At 38.3% G+C, this 17,777-nt stretch overlaps 1 protein-coding gene across 2 annotated transcripts in view; it reads right to left on the bottom strand.

Moving 5' to 3' along the window:
- Nucleotides 1–4,130: 4,130 nt before the first annotated feature.
- The window catches only part of HACD1 (3-hydroxyacyl-CoA dehydratase 1), a 36,523-nt gene continuing 22,876 nt past the window's right edge, over nucleotides 4,131–17,777 (bottom strand). For both annotated transcript variants that reach the window (XM_057543890.1, XM_057543891.1), the window contains exons 2-7: nucleotides 14,580–14,697; nucleotides 14,373–14,391; nucleotides 14,208–14,296; nucleotides 11,552–11,673; nucleotides 6,942–7,120; nucleotides 4,131–4,304 (exon numbers count right to left, since the gene is read on the bottom strand). In XM_057543890.1, coding sequence (XP_057399873.1) covers nucleotides 4,222–4,304; nucleotides 6,942–7,120; nucleotides 11,552–11,673; nucleotides 14,208–14,296; nucleotides 14,373–14,391; nucleotides 14,580–14,675 — 588 coding nt within the window. In that variant the 5' untranslated portion in view covers nucleotides 14,676–14,697 and the 3' untranslated portion in view covers nucleotides 4,131–4,221. The remainder of the gene's footprint in view (nucleotides 4,305–6,941; nucleotides 7,121–11,551; nucleotides 11,674–14,207; nucleotides 14,297–14,372; nucleotides 14,392–14,579; nucleotides 14,698–17,777) is intronic.

Here is a 17,777-nt window from a genome sequence, read left to right as displayed (position 1 = left end):
TCTGTTGTGCATATTTCTCAAAAACAGGAACACATACGTTTTTCACAATCTTGAATATATTCCTAAGAGGCGTGTGTGTGTATGTGTTTCAGTTATTGACCAAAAAAGAAAAGACTAGAAGTTCTGTTCAATGAACAATACTACTGAACTAAAATCATTTAGCATAGTTTTTAACTACTAAAACTATGATGTCCATTTATTTCATATCATTAAATTCAGTACAAGAAAAAAACCTGATTATTACTCTGGATTTTACCACTGTTCTCTGTCTTATTGCCCTACACTACTTAAGTGAATGGACAGATCAATTACACGGCTATAAAATAACATATGCTTTAAAAAGCACATACAAAATGTCTTACTACCTCACCCTATGCAAATATCGAGTTTTTCATCTGTATAAACTTAAAGCTATGGTGTTCATTTTGGTTAGAGACAATAGAACAACATGGAATGCTGATTTTTTCTGTTATATTAAGTACACGGAATACGGCATTTGTAAGAAGTCACCTCCCTCCGCCCCGATATTTCTCTGTGGCAGTGTTTCTTAAAGGGGTGGTGGAAACTCTCAACTGCCTGCATCAAGCTACCCAGCACCTTGCTAGAAATGTAGATTCCTCAGCCCTACAGCCACTGATGCAAAGCCTCCAAGGGAGGGACTCTGGGGTCCTAGGATCACTCTTATAAAAGCTGTGATCTGAAACCCATTTTTCTACAGTCTTTATCCTAAAAAGTAAAACCCACAAAGTGTTAAGTGGATTTAAGAACAACTGCACTTAAAAATACAGGGGTAAGACACTATCCTAAATCAAAAAATAAAATATTTTTATTTTTCTATTGGAGTATAGTTGATTTACAGTGTTGTGTTAGTTTCAGGTGTCCAGCAAAGTGATGCAGTTATACATACACATATATCCACTTTTTTAGATTCTTTTCCCATATAGGCCATTACAGAGTATTGGGTCTTCGTTCCTGCGCGTGGGCTTTCTCTAGTTGCGTCGAACGGGGGCTACTCTTTGTTGCGATGCGTGGGCTTCTCACTGCGGTGGCTTCTCTTGTTGCGGAGCACAGGCTCTAGGCGTGTGGGCTTCAGTAGTTGTGGCTCACAGGCTCTAGAGCTCAGGCTCAGTAGTTGTGGCGCACAGGCTTAGCTGCTCCGCGGCATGTGGGATCTTCCCAGACCAGGGCTCAAGCCTGTGTCCCCTGCATTGGCAGGCGGATTCTTAACCACTGCACCACCAGGGAAGCCCTCAAGGTCTATTTGATTCAAGCCTGACTTGCCTACTCAAAGGAACGTTTTTGGGAGATTTTCAAAAGTAAATGTTGTCACAGGAGACAAGTGCAAAGGACTTTCAAATACTCTCTTTTTAAAATCAAACTACCATTTAAGCACTTTATTTTCTACACAAAAGATGGCTTAGAATTAGTTGAAATAAAAGATCCTGAAGATAAACTAAATCTAAAGTTTAGGCATGCACTGAGTATATTAATATAGCCCCTGAATAGTTCGATGTATTTCATTTTTATTAAAGTTGATCACAATTCCTACTTCAAGATATTCCGCCATTTAAGGGAAAAAAAGAGTATTACAGCTGCTGGTAGGGAGTACAAGTTGAATTAGTGCAAATTTTAGGAAAAGGATTGAAAATATTTTTCATAAGACAGGCATCTAACAAGATAAATATGTGAGCTTCTTATACTATGTTACCAAAAGGAAAAAGTCCCTGAAAATTTCTTCCGTATAAAAATTCAGGGCTTCCCTGGTGGCGCAGTGGTTGAGAATCTGCCTGCCAATGCAGGGGACACGGGTTCGAGCCCTGGTCTGGGAAGATCCCACATGCCGCAGAGCAACTGGGCCCGTGAGCCACAACTACTGAGCCTGCGCGTCTGGAGCCTGTGCTCCACAACAAGAGAGGCCACGACAGTGAGAGGCCCGCGCACTGCGATGAAGAGTGGCCCCCACTTGCCGCAACTGGAGAAAGCCCTCGCGCAGAAACGAAGACCCAACACAGCCAAAAAATAAATAAATAAATAATTTAAAAAAAAAAAATTCAAAACGGGGCTTCCCTGGTGGCACAATGGTTGAGAACCTGCCTGCCAATGCAGGGGACACGGGTTTGAGCCCTGGTCTGGGACGATCCCACATGCCGCGGAGCAACTAGGCCCGTGAGCCACAACAACTGAGCCTGCGCATCTGGAGCCTGTGCTCCGCAACAAGAGAAGCCGCGACAGTGAGAGGCCCGCGCACCGTGATGAAGAGTGGCCCCCACTTGCCGCAACTAGAGAAAGCCCTCGCACAGAAATGAAGACCCAACACAGCAAAAAATAAATAAATAAATAAATAAATTTATAAAGAAAAAAAAAAAAAGCCTTAAAGCTCGTTTAAAAAAAAAAAAATTCAAGACGAAAACGATCAAAGCCATGTAAGCGCAGAATGAACATCAGCGTTTTTGAGAATTAGTAACCTAATCCTGCAAAGGAAATATTAAAAAGTAGTGTAATAAGAGAAATAGCACCTTTTTAAAAATCAAGTTATCTAAAATGTAAGTTTGCAAAACTATTCTGCATTACAAATCTCCACATGAAATCATTTGAAAAGGAGGTAGTAACACAAAACAAGCAGTTCTGAAAAGTGTAAAGTTACATGCTGATTGTAAATGCAAAGAATACAGAACAATTAAAACCAAAATTACACCTACATATCTATAGCAGGCCAAAAGTTCCTTTTCTTTTAAAGTCACACATTTAACAGTGTCTCTAAAACAGGCCAGGAAAGCAGCATACCTTAATATAAGGGGGAAAATTTTTAAGGACATTTTTAAGAATTAAACAATTTTTAGAACTAAAGCATTATTAGATTATCTTCAGTGTATCTTTCTATTCAACATGTGGACAGAGGCTTTACCATAAGATTTTTGCTATTCAATGGAATTCATAATAAAATGAGTCTATTTCAGATCATACCCTAAAACTTTTTGATACCTAAATACCACAAAGGGATTGTCACAAGATGATTTTTTATTAGATGATTCCATGGTATAGAGCAGCCTTTTTCAGCCAGAGTTCTGAATGTAACAGACACAGTGTTACCATCAGATTCAATGTTATTATGTTTTTCTACAAGTGAGGCCAAGTATATACTTACATTCTTTCTAATCCCTTAAAATCCTTACAATTGAAAAGCTTGACCTTGAGTAGTTAATTCAAATAAAAATAAACTTGCTTAGGAGTATAATTTCAGTGGCCTAAACATATTTCCAAAGAATATTTTCCAACTGTGACACCTACTTGAATATTTTGGGCTTTTTATATGACTACTTTATCTATATCAAAAGATTTACCATAGCAAACTATGTCTATGTTTCCAAAAATTGTTATTAATCAAAAATGCTGGGGCTTCCCTGCTGGCGCAGTGCTTGAGAGTCTGCCTGCCAATGTAGGGGACATGGGTTCGAGCCCTGGTCTGGGAAGATCCCACATGCCGCGGAGCAACTGGGCCCATGAGCCACAACTACTGAGCCTGCGCGTCTGGAGCCTGGCTCCGCAACAAGAAAGGCCACGATAGTGAGAGGCCCGCGCACCGCGATGAAGAGTGGCCCCCGCTCGCCGCAACTAGAGAATGCCCTCACACAGAAACGAAGACCCAACACAGCTAAAAATAAATAAATAAATAAATTTATAAAAAAAACATATGTACAGAAATAACTTTAAAAAAAAATGCTACCTTACAGCTTGAGAGAAATAGACCTTGGGTTCAAGAAATGCTAATACATTATTAACAGTTATTATAATTCTGTATTTAGTTTCATTTATAAATATCACGTAAATATCACTGGCAGGCATCATAATGTTAAATCATTAAACTAATTTCTAAATATTGATTTCAAAAGCTTTGAACATATGTTGCAAAAAAAATTTAGTAAAACTTATTTTTAGTTTAAAAACTAACAAAAGTGTTTTTTTTCCAGGTAATACACCCAATTATTTTTTTTATGATCATCACCTACCCAGGAGTTGATAATAAATACTTGCATAGTTCTTGGAGAAAACAGACCTGGCACAATCTGAAGACAAATATTGGCAAATACCACGTGTCCCAAGTTATAGTTTAAGAAATAACACAATCTGCAATATTTCATGAAGCTGTTTATTCTTATTATTAAAACTTGGACTCAAGTAATCCTGGTTATTCTGGAAAAAGCACCTTGTTGTAGGGATCATTTAATCATCCTTTTCGACAATCACCTCTCCATGAAGCACCTTTCTTCTCTGACGTAACATATGAAAGTAGAGTTGTGGAAACACTTAATTGAAAAAAGAAAACAGAGAAGGTAAGCTATGGTTGGAAATCTTTTATGCTTGAAACCTCTTAAACATGGAGGACTTTGAAAGCAAGCACATCATATACAATTGCTACGACCCCCCTAATATTTACAGGGCTCAGGGTAAGCATACAAATGGAGGGCCACATACCATACGCCTAAATATTTTAATGCCATAAACTATCAGTCCTTTCAGCAAACTTAAATATTTTGATAAATATATCTTCATAATGACCTGGAAGGCCATGTTTGAATTTAGAATTCTATAATTCTTCGGAATACCGTGCCAGAACAGTGCTACACAAGGAAAGCTGCCCCACCTGGCCCCTTCTCTCCGTTCCATCGGCTGTCCTGTACCATGAGGGGTCTCGGGAACATCTGTGTGGATGTCCAAGCCCACACAACCCAGCTGCATCCATCCACCTCACAAACAGCTGCCCCCTGATCTCAGAGATGTGTACACAGGTAACAGTGTTAACCCTCAGGGGAACAGACTGGGGAAGAGAGTTATGCAGTCTAGATGCACGCTCAGTGCCATCTGGGTTGCAAATTCCATGGTCCCGGTTTTCCAGGACGTGATCTGAAGGAAGGGGGTCCTGTGTGGAGTGGTGATCAGCGGTGAACCAGGACAGGGCCCTCTATCTAAAACTGGGCCCAGAGCAAAAGCCCCTCTTGGCTGGGCATAAGGGTAGTCTGGTACACACACACAAAAATATATATGTATTAGGTCAGTTAGACAAATGGCCATCCACCCTGTCAAATTTGGAGAATTACTTTGAGCCAATTTGAACCAGTACTTTAAATCATAGGGTAAATGTTGGTGCATGAACAAATTAACATCAGCTACAAACAATACAAGTATACAAATATCTCTGAAAATGATGAACAGAATAGCCAAAACTAATGAACCTAATGACAAAACAAGCTTTGAATATTTTGCTTAGGCAACTGTGGGTAACCACTTTTTGAACTTAGCTCAAATGGAGCCAAAATGCATAAAAGACTTCATTTTTTTATTTAGGTATCCAACCTTCATTAATGTAACCATCATATTATACCTAAGGGCCTAAATATATTCAGGCCATATAGACTTAAAGCTAACTGACCGATTTTTGCAAATACTTCTATAACATCTTGAGTAGTTTAGTAGAAGTATGGGCTTGAGTTCAAACCTTGATCTTAGTTACTAGCTGAGCGATTTTTAAAGCAATTCACTTAACCTCTCTAATTTCTAATGTCCCCATTGATAAATGAGAACTAAAAGGACTTCTTTTGAGCCCTAAGTGCTCAAAATGTACTTTTATACTTGTAATTAGCAAAGGATTTAATAAGCAAAGTATAATTAGTTGCTATTACTACTAATACTAATAATCAGGTGGAAAACACCCCCCTGGCTGGCTGATCCTCCAGCAGGTGCGGCTCTCAGGTAACTGACAGCCTCCTAAACTGAGAAGCAGCTACTGGCAAAGGCTGGTCTTCACAGGACACGTGAAAATGCACAGTCACAAGTTACTGGTTTGATGGTTTCAAACCATGATCTCTTGGGCCCTGGGCTTCCACAGAGATGCCTCAGTGGCTGTGAGAAAAAAGGCAATCCAAGACCTGAACCTGTAACTATGATAGGACAGGTCCGGCTCTGCTCCAGGTGTGCTGCCATGCACCAGATGTTGCGAAAAGCAGGGGAAGAATCAAGTGTCATAGGCACACCATCCCCGAGCCCTGCTGAACTTGCCCTGGTGGATAATCGGAGGAGAGTCAGGCTGAGATGGGAGAAGGTGAGGGGAATAAAATCACTATATGACCATCAAGGCAATTTTGATTTTGGAAAAGCTTAAAAGTTGGAGGTCCCAAGGAAGTGGCCAAATTTTATGTTCACCCTCTTTAGATGAAATATTTCATATTGCGTCAATGTCGATTTTAGATTCTATAAACATTTCTCATTTCTCTTTCCCCCCCGCACTGACCCCAGAGTCTCTAATTTTATTGAGGAGGGCAAATAACAGCTTTGCTTTATCTTCATATTTCCTGCTAGTGACTATCAAAATCTGACCTAAAAATACACCACTTTGTATTTAAATGAAATGAATAGAGTCTCACCAATTCATTGCAACTATTGAAAGGTGAGGAGAAATTAGTGGAAAGACTGAGTTATTCAAAATATTTTAAGAAAAGCAGTTTTTTTTATTACTTTCTAGTACACAGGGCAACACACATAAGGCTAACAAGTACTCCTGGATGATCTTTCCAAGTATGTGCTTAATGAATAGAAATGACCTCAGATTTTCTTGGATAAAATGTTCATGTTCGATACATAATTCTAAATGCTTTCAAAGAGTTCACTGCAGGCTTTATCTTTTCTTTAAAAACAAATCATACTAAGCTTATTTTTAAGTGATTTTGAGAAGGCAATCATTTGTGTGTTAATTTACTTACCTTTTTTTTCTCACAACTCACCCTTCAGTTATTTCAAATTATGAATACATGTGGCACTGAACGGAGGTTTTGATGTATTTGTAAGACATTATTCCTCCTTATTAATCTGGCATTTTATTACATCTTCTGAAAAACTTTCATAGCATATGCTAAACCAAAGTATAATACTAATAGAGACATACTTACATGGTATATACGAGGCCATGGTTATAAGAAGAAAATAATAGTAGTCAAAAGAGACATTGTATTTATTGGGAAGTCTTATTGAGAACATTCCTGTTTTCTTCACATACGGTAAGGCAGCGTGTATTGTAAGAAGTTCACCAGCAACTCCAACAGGATATAAGATGATAAAAAAATTATATCTGGAGAAAGAAAAACCTGACAATTATTTTCTAGAATAATTATTGGATTTTATATCATGATTCTTTTGCTACTACTTTATTTAAGCTTAAAAATTCTCCTTTCTATACATACTTATATTAACCTCACGTAACAAGGTTAATTTTTTTTCACTTTAATCATTTGCTTATTAATTTAATTATCATCGTTTTTTTTTTTTTCTTACAGTAGTTTCCATTTTAAGTGGCAAGATCTTAATAAAGTAAGAAGTCAACTTACTTTACAGGACTGAAATAACAATACATTTTAAAGTCAGTGACTGATGCAGTTTTTTAAGTATGATAAAGTATACAAGTATTATAACTATTACAGTGTATTGTAAAGTAAATGTAAGCATTGTAAGGCATTATAAAAGTAACTGCTTTGACACCTGGAATCATACTGATTTTTTTTCCCTGCAGCTAGTCATTAGTTGATCAAATGCTGTGTTTTTAAAAAAGACCAGTTATCCTAATTTTATATCTAAATCTTGAAATTGCCAAAGTCGTTGTTTGGAGACATTTGGAAAACACTTTGTGGTTACTAATTAAAAGAATGACTATTTTAGAAAACTGATAAAACCACCTGAAGCGTCAGTAACTACTAACGAACATACTGTCTAAAACTGCTTTCATGACAAAACAAGGAAGACAGGTCGTTTCCTGAATTTGCACATTAATGGAATAGTCAGCTTGCTTAAAAGAGAGTTGAGAGAGTTCTAGTCAAAATCCAAATCACAGTTTGCTCATTTGGATTGTGGAGCACCCTCCAACACAGAGTGGGCCCAGCATCACTTCCGCCTACAGTTAGAGGAACACTGCACGAGTGTCCACTGGTGGACCCGCAGGACAGCCTCAAGCGCCCAAGGTAACGACATTTCTTAAGTCTCCTTGTTCCTATGTGCCAAGGATGTGCAAGGGGGGACAGAGGGGGGCAGAATTATTTGCCAAAATAGATGAACTGGTAAAGAAAGAAAATGATCCTTCTACTGTCCCTCCATGTCCCCTCCTTGCCTTGTGCATGCCACCTGCTTCCTCACCAGCCTTGTGTAGTTATGTGTGGATTATTTAAATCAAATTTTTCCAACCTCAATTTCCTACCTCAATTTAAAAGTACATAACTGAGCATTTTATAGTCCCTTCTTAAGCAAGACATTCAAACCTCTTAAATTTTTTTTTAACTTTATGTGACTCTCAGATTATTTTTTGGGGGGGGTAAGATTGTTCTTTAACTGAAAAAAAATCACACTAAGTATAAACTAGGTTAAAGCCTTAAAGACGTGATTATTTTTAATGAAATGGGAAAAAATTACACAATTTATTTGACTTTATTTGCACTTTAAAAAGGCTCTATGTCACCAACTCTCTAAGCTCTGATGGCAGCATGACAGATTTAACTACTTATTCAGAAAGAGATATGATGTTTCCTTACAGATTCCTAATTGTCATCAAAAAATTTTTTGAAGGGAATGCATTTTTGAAATTAAAATGGAAATCAATATGAAAACACAACATTATGCATTTATCTATTCAGTGGTTTTTTCTAGGAACACGTCTGACAGATAAATAGAATCAAAGTATATTCAAACCATCACAGCAGGGCAACTCTTTATAAATAAGAAGCCATTTTTAAGCTTTACTTGAGAATAGCTTCAACACTGGAACATAAATATAAATGTTATTTTAGGGTATTTAATGGGGTTGGCAAATATATGGCTGGTTGGGATCTTTAAGATTTTTGACATGAAACACAATTATGCTTAACTGATGTGATGTATTATGCTAACAAGTGCATTCAAAAGTTGAAAGATTTTATAGTAACCTGTTTAACATTAAGGCAATTGACAAAGGATTTCTAACAGCAAATTTAAACATGCAATGGTAGAGTTTGGAACTTTTCCAGAAATTCAAGACATGCAAATGCATTCTAAAAGGCGGGCAAAGCATTAAAGACCATTATCTCCCGCAAACAAATTTTATAAATACAGCAAATAAAAAGAGACTATGTTATGAATTAGTATTTTCAAAGGTGCTAGAGGTCTGAAAGACTGAGCTCATTCAAAACGGCATGAGATGCATTCTGGGATTAGAATCCGGCTACATTCCAAACTGCCAATCTTGCCAAACGCTTATAAATGGTAGTGCAACCTTCTTATGACAGACGAAACGTTTAAGCTCAAACTATAATCTTGAAGTATTTTGTCATATTCAAAATGGTAAGTCACAAATATCTAAAAAAGAGCTAGAGAATATAAAAACGTTTGAAAGGATATATAATTAAGAGTGATTATCCTTTGTAGGGGGAATATAGGCAATTTAAAAGGTTTTTATTCTTTTTGGTTATTTATATATACTAATTTATTACATTTGAACATGTACAATATGAGTTATTGAAAAAGGAGTAATTAATTACTTAATAAAAAGTGTTAGGCTTTTTGTATAAGGGGAGCAAAAACAAGTCTGACACTAGTTACGAGTTACCTTTATAAGTTAGCTATGGATTAATACAAATATCAGAGTTTTAAAAAATAATGGAAATATGGATATAGCATTGTTTTTAATATCACAAAGCAGTATTTACAGCATCAGAAAACTGGGAATAATCTAAGTTCTAGCAATATAGAACTGAGTCAGTCATACTATGGAATATTATGCAGCATTAAGAGTTAGAGAGTTAGATCTAAATGGACCTGTACTGATTTAAAAAAAGAAAAAATGATCTCCAATATATAAACAAAAATCAAGTATCATGTCATCCTATTTATGTTTTTAAAAACTCACATCTGTATGTTCACATTGCTGTTATTAAGAAAAAGTCTGATGGTAAACTCCCAACTTTCTCTCTCTGAGGGAAGGGAGTGGGGCTCAGGTAGAAGTACAAACAGGAACTTTCCATGTTTATTCTATATACTAAAACTATTTGAGATTTTTTCACAATGAAAGCCTATTACTTTTGTAGCTTAATAAAAAATTTAACGAATGAAAATACTGTCGAACTCTTGTATTCTACCTATGTGGGATACCTACCTATCTATCTATCTATCTATCTACCTATCTTATCTATCTATCTAACTTATCTATCGTATCTATCTATCTATCTAATTTACCTATCTACATAGACGTATATGGGATAGACGTTTCTTAACCCAACTGCCCCCCTGCACTTCTCACCACCTGGCATTTCTCACACCTGTTAGCTGTTGTATTTTCTGTCCCCTCCATCTTGAGAGGACAGAGATTTTGTTGCACTCACACCTGCACCTCAGGTATGCAGTAGGTACACAGCATATGTTATTGTTATTATTGTTATTTCGACTCTAAGTGCAACATGGAGAATGAAATGAACAAATCTATGCTGGTTTGTGATTTGTTCTCCAAAGGGCACAAATAATAAGTTGTTTTTATAATAACTTTGTAAAATATCAGCTGCTCGAAGAACACATACTTTAAAAAGGACGGAACATCTTCTGCTTTAAAAACTGCTTTGGGAGAGCTATGTTTAGAACCCTTGAAATATAAATTTTGTCCTCATAACAAATAATACAATTTCAAATAAGGGTGACTTTTTTGTTTGTTTGTTTGTTGTTGTTCTGGCTGTGCCATGCGGCATGTAGGATCTTAGTCCCCCGAGTTCCCTGACTGGGGATCGAACCCGTGCCCCCTGCAATGGAAGCAAGGAGTCTTAACCACTGGACCGCCAGGGAAGTCTCTAAGGGTGACTTTTTAAAATGTCTGTCTCTGCTACTTTATACACACACAAAAAAGTTGACATTGTATATATAAGATACTAAAACTTGTGGACACTAGGTTGAATATTAAAGTAATTTAAATCAATAAGTGATTGATGTAAGGGCCACTGTTAGCAATTACAAGAACAGTATGTATTTAATTCAATGAAAGTCTGTTGTGTTAAAATAATTTCTATGCACTGGAAGTTTCAAATAATTTTTTTAATATGCATTTTGTTACTAAAGCTTGCCTATTTTAAAAGTTTATTTTTAGTGTTTTAGCTTATTTTCCTAACCTTGTTTTGTAGAATAAAAACTTTGTGAGTTGTCAAAAAAAAAAAATTTAAGTCAATCAAACAAAATGCCATATTTCTGGCCAAGAGTTGATTTAATGTAATCCCAAAGATGTATATTTTGCTTTCAAGGAAAAATGAATGACCGATTCAGAGGCTAAGGACACTAATGTAGTTTGGCATTGCTTTCACTCAAGATATATGTTAATATGACTGTTGCCTGGTCATTAAATTAAGCCTTTAGAATGCAAGTTATAACACTGCTAATTTCAAAAACAGCAGCCTCCTGGCAACACAGGGCTAAGACACACATTTTAATTCTCTGTGTTAGCTCAGCACACCAAACACGCATGCGCAGGACCGAGAGCAACTAAACTGCAAGACATCGTCGCCACCTGGCCCATTTAATGAAGTATGGCAAGTGGTCGAGAAGACTGAATGTGTAGAAGGAATAGCGAGTGATCTCCGTCACCGTCCACGCGACCAGAAAAAGCACCACGCTCTCCTCATTCTGGATCTGCAGAATTACAGAGAAAGCCACAGGGTCGTTTAACCTTGAACTTCTTTCTCCACGAAGATATTTTCTGTGTATTATTTAGTACGTGCCTTTTATTATAACGGAGAGCTAGGGTTAGACAGATGCAATACAGAAAACGCAATGCAGTCACCATTACATAAGTCTTTACAAACACGCGATTTAAATGTGCTCTAAGCACAGGAATGGTCAAATTTCTATCGGGTTCTCTGTCTCACCCTTCACTCCAGCCAGTAACTCAACCATCCCAGGACAACATCAGCCCCTCAAAACCGGTATGGGAACAATCTGACCCTTGGACTTTCTATTGGTGGTCAAATCACACCCATCCTACTGCAGCACTAACTCCCGAATCTGCCCACTCACTGCAGCCCTGCTACCACGGTATCAATTCAGGACCTGATCACCTCTCATGCAGACTGCTGTCACAGCCCCCTACGCAGTCTCCACTTCAGAGGTGGATGTTTTCTCTTAAAAGCAAAACACAGAAGCAAACCAACAGAAACAAAATTGGAAGGTGCTAGTCCCAGGATTTAAAAGCTTCATGGCTTCCCCACTGCTTACCAGGAGGAAAGGGTAAAACCCTTCCACCTGAGCATGATGTTCAAGGATCTTTACAGCTGGAGCTCAGAAATCTCGACTTCTGCTGCAACGACTCAACCCCACCCCCAGCTCTCTCTGGGGACACAAAACTTTGTATTATTTCCAGAATATGCTCTGAATGTGTCTTAACACACGCCATTCCCTCTAATTATCAATAGAATGCTCCTCCTTTTTCATTTTTTATAAATTTATTTACTTATTTTTGGCTGTGTTGGGTCTTCGTTGCGGTGCACGGGCTTCTCACTGCGGTGGCTTCTCTTGTTGCAGAGCACGGGCTCTAGGTGTGCGGGCTTCAGTAGTTGTGGCTCGCGGGCTCTAGAGCACAGGCTCAGTAGTTGTGGCTCGCAGGCTCTAGAGCGCAGGCTCAGTAGTTGTGGCACACGGGCTTAGTTGCTCCGCGGCAGGTGGGATCTTCCCAGACCAGGGCTCGAACCCGTGTCCCCTGCATTGGCAGGCGGATTCTTAACCACTGTGCCACCAGGGAAGTCCCTGAATGCTCCTCCCTTTATCAATACTTCCCATGGAAAACCCTTTCTCACCTTTAAGATCCAGCTAACCACCACGGGCTCTGAAAAACTTGTCCCAAACCCCTCCTCTCACCCTGAGCAGTCATGTGCTCCCCTTCCTTGTTCTCACAGTACTGTGTTCATATCTGTATTATAACACTTGCCAATTTCTATCAGGATTTGTCTGCCAAACTCTTGTATATCTACAGCACTCAACTGATACACTCCTTCCTCGGGGAAGCCTTCCTTCACTCCCTAAGTCAGGCCAAGTCTGCCGGTTACTGCAATCCACACTGGCCTCTTGTTTCAAAGCACTAACACTAGTATAATCAAACAATTATTTCTGCAACAACTTGTGTACCATCTCTCCCAATTCCAGGCTCCATGAGGTGGGAACCACACGGGTATTATAAATAGCCAGATTCCCGGCACGGTGTCAGGAACAGAATAGGCGCGTAATTCATACTTGTCGAACGATTCAACATCTGTAGGGCTGCCCCCTACTCCCCGACGGTCAGTCCCCCTGACAGCTGAGACTGACTTATTCATTTCTGTAAATCCCGAAGTAAGCACAGTGCCAGGGGTATAGAGTGCACTCAATACATGCTGGTTGAATTAATAAAAGATGGGTGGAAAGATGCCCATGGGATACCACTGTTGGAGAAGATTAAATAGTAAAATCAAGGAAGAGATTTTCTGTAGGATAAAAAAGAGGCGGAAGGGATAAATTGGAAGACTGGGATGGACACATACATACCACTATATATAAAATAGATAACTAATAAGGATCTACTGTATAGCACAGGGAACTCTACTCAATACTCTGTAATGGCCTATATGGGAAAAGAATCTTAAAAAAAAAAGAGTGGATAGGGACTTCCCTGCTGGTGCAGTGGTTAAGAATCGCCTGCCAATGCAGGGGACACGGGTTCCAGCCCTGGTCCGGGAAGATCCCACGTGCCACGGAGCAACTAAGCCCGTGCACCACAACTACTGAGCCTGCGCTCTAGAGCCCGCGAGCCACAACTACTGAGCTCATGCGCCACAACTACTGAAGCCTGCGCTTCTAGAGCCTGTGCACCGCAACAAAGAGTAGCCCCCGCTCGCCACAACTAGAGAAAGCCCGCGCGCAGCAACGAAGACCCAATGCAGCCTAAAATAAAAAATTTTTTAAAAATTGGAAAACCCCATTTTATATGGCTATAAAAATGCCAATTTTTGGTTTTGCTGGTGTCTCAAAGCCATTCTATGAACGCACTAAGTCAGTGTACAATCACACTTAACATCCAAACCCAACCTTTCTTCGGCCAAGGGTTCTGCTCCCTGAAATACAGTTAATGTTTTGGATTCCTATTACTAAGAAAGCTTTCCTGCAGGCGCAAGGAGACGAAGTGTCGTGTCACTTACTGGTTTTATACTGTGAGTAACGAACCACACCATAAAGATTCTTGAACTCACTTGGACCCCAGCCACAAGCACAGAAGTAGGGACAATTCCTTAAAGAAAAAAACAAGTCAACCACTGCCCTAAGTGCAATCTATGCCAAACATAAAAATTAAATCAAAAACTCACCAATTAAACAGTGGACTACCTGTAAGCAAACACACAAAAAAAATCACATGTCAACAGCATACAACATAAAATAAATTCCTGTCATGGCTGGTTTTAAATGCATCTGTAGGGAGTAAATAATCAGCAAAATAAGACTGATTTTGCTCAACTGATATATTTTCAAATAAATATGACAGTGACAGAAAAACAGCGTCGTCGGAAACCTACCTCAAGCAAGGCAAATGTCTGGAAAACTTTAAGTGTCTTCTGAATACTTTTATATAAACCTTTGTGTGTTCCTTTTTCCATATAAAAACGTACCATGGCAATAGCTAGTACCAGCCACCTAGAGAAAATAAAAGCGTTTTATAAAATTCTATCACAATGAATTCCACTGAATCCTGTAAAGAAATGCCATAATTTATACAGTAATAACATGTATGTGTTATTATGCTCTCAGTTCATTATTCTATTTTAAAAACCCGTAGGAAGAAATGACAAATATCGTTTTTACATTGACTCTTCAAGGGAATGAGGAGAACGTAGTCGAGATCAACTACATACAAATGTCAAACAATGTGCATTGTATTTTTGGTGTCAGCAGATAAACTGACGGACTGAAGAAACAGGTTTCTGTACCAAAGATGAAGTCACTATAAAGCATTTAATAATTATATAAAAATTTGAGGTAAAAAGCTGTGTGTGTATAAATATGTATTTTATACAAATATATAGTACATATTTATATGCAACTATAGGTAAAAATCTTCAAAAAGAATCCTTAATTAACATTTTTATAATTTTCTCTAAATAAAAGCAATTGTGGTGCCACAGAAGGGACACATACAGAAGGTCAGACATAAGCCTGCTTTTAAACAGTGTGTTTTAAAACTAGTGGTTACCAAGGGGGGAGGGAGCAGGGGGGAGGGGCAAGACAGGAGTAGGGGCTTAAGAGATACGAACTAGTATGTATACAATAAATAAGCAACTAGGATATATTGTACAGCACAGGGAAATACAGCCACCGTTTCGTAATAACTTCAAAGAGAGTATATTCTATAAAAATACTGAATCTTTATGTGGTACACCTGAACCAACTACACTTCAATTGAAAAAAAAGCTTGTTTTCGAAAAAGAAAGAATACATATGCCCCCTCCCCCCTTTTAGCTTACACTTATACATTAAATATAGTTGCTGTGAATTTTAATGGTACTTAAAAATACAAGCTACACCTGTGGAGACCAGCTTTCCCACCCCGGTACTCAATCTCCAAGAGCCACTGATGAGAGGTAATTCTTTTTTTTCCAGTTTCCATTGCAATTACAAAAGCACTTTGAAGTTTAAAAAAGTTGTGTCACCTGTAACTTTTAAAAATCCTTAATAATACACCCATGGAAATGAATAGCTATCCCAGGCTTTTGAAAACAGTGGTCTCCAAAGTGTCTAGTTGAATGGATTTATGAACTATAAAATTTATAATAACTTTATACAGGTTTAACTTTTTAATTAAAGAGCACTCAGTAAAATAGACGAATGGCTTAAAGGTGCCTGCAAAGAAACGACCGACTGAGTGGGGTGAAAATGCAGACTCGATCAAACAGCAAGAAAATGGCAGAGAGGCACTTCCACCCCGGGAATCTCTTCTCCTCAGCACACAATGAGGTTAAAAACAATGACCTTTAGTGAGATATGACAAGAAATCAGGCAAGTGCCAGAAACTATCACAAAGACCTTTGCAATGTAGAAGTATTAAGGATTAAAAACAACGATAATGATAAGTACACTTTCAGCGTGCTTTCAATGTTCCAGACACTGTCCTATATGCATATTTAATATATTAATATTTCATCCTCACAATAACCCCATGAGGTAGCGACTACTACTATCCTATTTCACTGCTGTGGAAATGGGCAGAAAGGGCCCTAGAGCCAGTCAGCTGGGACCTCAACTCACCACTCATCTCACAGCCTATGCTCTTGAACTACTCTGCTGTACTGGTCTGGCTCTAAGCATATACTGTGCCTTGGGATATTAGCTAATCATAATAATTCACGTATTTAAATGATAAGTAATTTTTAAAGCTATACAGAATGTTATGCTCAAATATTTTAACTGATAGTAGTACGCTATCAAGAAAGTTTGAAAGCCACTGTTTTATACAAGACAATCACCATGCAGAGATATCCTGCGACTTACCCTAAGGCTTAGAGTAAGTAAGTTAATGGTGGAGGTCTCCTAACTCTCACTGCTCTTGCCTTTCTACCGCACCATGGCTTTTACTGGATTCAACTCACGGTTCCATCCCGCATTAGAGCCAACACTCAGCCCTGTGCTGGGCTAATCTGAGTGTGCTAATCTGGATAATCTTTTAGGTACCTTCCAGGTTTAAAATGTTCTGATTTCATTATCCTCATTTCCAAGTCCTTACACTACTTCTAACAAGAAAACAAAAAGCTTAATATTTTCATTCACATTTTCCCATATACTTGTCTTTTCTTTTAGACAAATCCAAATCAGATTTTTACCAAAGACCGATTTAAGAGGTAACTGTTAACCTACCAAAGAATTCATCAAAAGATTAATTTAGATGGCAAGTTTTCTACATTTTTAAAGGCATGATATAAAAATCCATGCATTTTAACAGCATAACAAATTTTACTGTTGTCCCATAGGTGGCAGTATTGTACCAACTAGTACAGTATTACAATACTATCACCACTAACCTGATGGAAATAAAAGAAATCAACACTCTGGGGTTAGAAAGGACCATGGAACTATCTATGCTAACCTCCCATCTGTTTTTTGGTAAATATGGCCACGAACTCATCTGAACTAACCCGTGCTCACCTCCTAAGCCCCCCCAATCACAAAGGGTGAGAATCAAAGTCTCTCTTGAGGGACCTACATTCAGCTAACGTTAGGCTTCCTATATCCGTCAGTTTAGTAACTGTAATTTTAAAAATTTCCCAAAGCAACCGGAGTGTCTACAATTAGGAATTCTTTTTTGGATAGTTTTGTTTTTTAAATATGCCAGAGCTACTGATTGCCTAAATATGAACCCAAACAGACACTTTCAGTCCCTGACAAAACACTCTCTTTGGAAAACATAAACATGTGTTCCACATGTAGAAGGTTTCTCGCTTGCTTAATTCATTTATTTATTCATTTATCTTCAGGATCAATACAGGACAGGTACTGTGCTAGGTGCTGGGGAATTAGGGATAAACAGGACATAGTTCTGGCCTCAAGGAACTCTTAAGTTACTAAGTGGAGACAGAACACTGCAGCAACGAGAGAGATGGGGCATAACTTCCTAAACACCTTCTAACACTCACTAAATGCCTTCTTCTCATGCCACTATGGCTACAATCTCCCTGAAAAATCTTACGGAAGGTGGAGCTCTTTCTTCTAGCTGCCTTCTGGTG

Source organism: Balaenoptera acutorostrata, chromosome 3 (assembly GCF_949987535.1).
Source record: "Balaenoptera acutorostrata chromosome 3, mBalAcu1.1, whole genome shotgun sequence".
Taxonomy (NCBI): Eukaryota; Metazoa; Chordata; class Mammalia; order Artiodactyla; family Balaenopteridae; genus Balaenoptera; species Balaenoptera acutorostrata.
Note: the sequence above shows the minus strand (reverse complement) of the source record. Positions and strands in the feature narration are given on the sequence as shown.